Raw genomic sequence first — 2,500 nt, 5'->3', positions numbered from 1 at the left:
CTAATGGAAGGTCGGCCTCGAAGAATTGAAGAATTACAGATGGATGTACAAAAAGAACTTAATTGTGTAAACCGAAAACTCAACATTGCTGTTACAAGAATTACAAACCCTTATGGACACCCTAATATTCTCGCAGAATTTATAGCCGGACAATTAAAGAATAGAGTTTCATTTCGAAAAGCAATGAAAAAAGCTATTGAATTAACTGAACAGGCAGGTACAAAAGGAATTCAAGTACAAATTGCAGGGCGTATCGACGGAAAAGAAATTGCGCGTGTCGAATGGATCAGAGAGGGTAGGGTTCCTCTACAAACCATTCGAGCTAAAATTGATTATTGTTCCTATACAGTTGGAACTATCTATGGGGTATTAGGCATCAAAATTTGGATATTTGTAGACGAGGAAGAATAAACCTTTATTTGACTTGTCTTTACGTTCTATCGGCAATACAAAAAAAAGAAAAAAATGACAAACTCTTTCATTCTTTTTATGTTAAATAAAAACAAAAATGGGCAATTCTATAAGGTTGAATAAAAATTCAATTAATTTTTTGATATTGAGATAATTGCTATGCTTAGTGTGTGACTCGTTGGTTTTTTTAGGGTTAGGGTTCAAAAACACGGACCGGCCCATACATAGTATGAACTAATAACTATAGAACTAATAACCAACTCATCGCTTCATATTATCTAGATAGAAAGAACCGGTCACGATATGATATATTGGTTATATCATTGTAGCAACGGAAAGTTTTTTTGCATAATAAAAAAAAGAAAAACAAATTTGATTATAAGTTGTGAAGCAATAACAATAAAAATGCGGATAAATGGAAGGGTGAGAGAAAGAGAGAAAAAGAATATCAATGCTATATGATTCCAATATGTAAGGTCTATGAGTGATCTTATAAAGGATAGTGTAATAAAGCATCAATACTAATTTGATTGATCTATAATTAGATGAGTTTGTTCATAGAACAAAAAAATCAAGAGCCCCGAGTCAATAAAGACTGAGAAAATTGACTCAAGAACATATTTCATTTTCATTAGGAGCTCCATTGTAGAATTCAGGCCTAACCATTAATTGAGAAGCGATGGGAACGACGAAACCTGTGGATGCATAAGATTCTATTGAAAACGAATCCTAATGATTCACTGGGTAGGATGGCGGAACAAACCCGGGACCAATCCACTTTTATTCTGAAAGGTCATGTCATGGGATAGCCCTACAACTGAAATAGATATTGAAAGAGTAAACATTCGCCCGCGAAAGTTTTTATTTTATTAGATTTATAAATTTCGGTCAATCCGATATGATAATAAAAAAGACAAAATAAAATAAAGATTCGTTATAACAAAATGACATTATATTATCTATAACATTATCTCTAAATAATCTATAAAATAATTATCTATAACTATAAATAGAAAAATAGAATATATATTTAAGTTTAATTAATTATATAAACTATCAAAACAAGATATACAAATTTATAATAGATTAGATAAAATCTCAATGAATCCCACGATTCAGTATATTATTCATTAAATACATGTATATTATTTTATAATTGTTTCATTCGTGAGGAGCTGGATGAGAAGAAACTCTCATGTCCGGTTCTGTAGTAGAGATGGAATGAATTGATAAACAACCATCAACTATAACCCCAAAAGAACCAGATTCCGTAAACAACATAGAGGAAGAATGAAAGGAATATCTTATAGAGGTAATTGTATTTGCTTCGGTAGATATGCTCTTCAGGCACTTGAACCCGCGTGGATCACATCTAAACAAATAGAAGCAGGGCGGCGAGCAATGACACGAAATGTGCGCCGAGGTGGAAAAATATGGGTACGTATATTTCCAGACAAACCAGTTACAGTAAGACCCGCGGAAACGCGTATGGGTTCAGGGAAAGGATCTCCCGAATATTGGGTGGCTATCGTTAAACCGGGTAGAATACTTTATGAAATGGGCGGAGTAGCAGAAAATATAGCCAGAAAGGCTATTTCAATAGCGGCATCCAAAATGCCTATACGAACTCAATTCATTATTTCAGGATAGGAATGTAAAACCAAAAGAAAGAGGTCTTTGGAATAAAAAAAACAATTGTAGATTTCTTTTTTTTTTATTTATTTTGGACAAACAATATTTCTTTTTTTTTTACTTCGCCCCTTTGCATCAAAAGAGCAAATTAAAAAAAATGATATGATTCAACCTCAAACCCATTTAAATGTAGCGGATAACAGCGGGGCCCGAGAATTGATGTGTATTCGAATTATAGGAGCTAGTAATCGACGATATGCTCATATTGGTGACGTTATTGTTGCTGTAATCAAGGAAGCAATACCAAATACACCTTTAGAAAAATCTGAAGTGATCAGAGCTGTAATTGTACGTACTTGTAAAGAACTCAAACGTGACAACGGTATGATACTACGATATGATGACAATGCTGCGGTTGTTATTGATCAAGAGGGAAATCCAAAAGGAACTAGAATTT

The 2,500-nt window shown here is 33.4% G+C and overlaps 3 protein-coding genes across 3 annotated transcripts in view; all 3 read left to right on the top strand. All coding sequences in view use genetic code 11, as the record gives it.

Annotated features, from left to right (window-relative positions):
• Window positions 1-411, top strand: part of rps3 (ribosomal protein S3) — a 660-nt gene extending 249 nt beyond the window's left edge. The window contains exon 1 of the mRNA in view: window positions 1-411. This exon is cut by the window's left edge and continues 249 nt beyond it. Within this exon, the coding sequence (YP_009318193.1) occupies window positions 1-411 (411 nt within the window).
• Window positions 412-1,650: 1,239 nt separating this feature from the next.
• Window positions 1,651-2,061, top strand: rpl16 (ribosomal protein L16). The gene has a single exon. The coding sequence runs from the start codon at window positions 1,651-1,653 to the stop codon at window positions 2,059-2,061; it is 411 nt and encodes a 136-aa protein (YP_009318192.1).
• A 144-nt stretch (window positions 2,062-2,205) lies between these two features.
• rpl14 (ribosomal protein L14) overlaps window positions 2,206-2,500 on the top strand; it is a 369-nt gene continuing 74 nt past the window's right edge. Inside the window, exon 1 of the mRNA in view lies at window positions 2,206-2,500. This exon is cut by the window's right edge and continues 74 nt beyond it. Within this exon, the coding sequence (YP_009318191.1) occupies window positions 2,206-2,500 (295 nt within the window).

This window comes from Corylus avellana, chloroplast (genome assembly GCF_901000735.1).
Source record: "Corylus avellana chloroplast, complete genome".
Lineage (NCBI taxonomy): Eukaryota > Viridiplantae > Streptophyta > Magnoliopsida > Fagales > Betulaceae > Corylus > Corylus avellana.
This window is presented reverse-complemented; position numbering and strand designations above follow the sequence as displayed.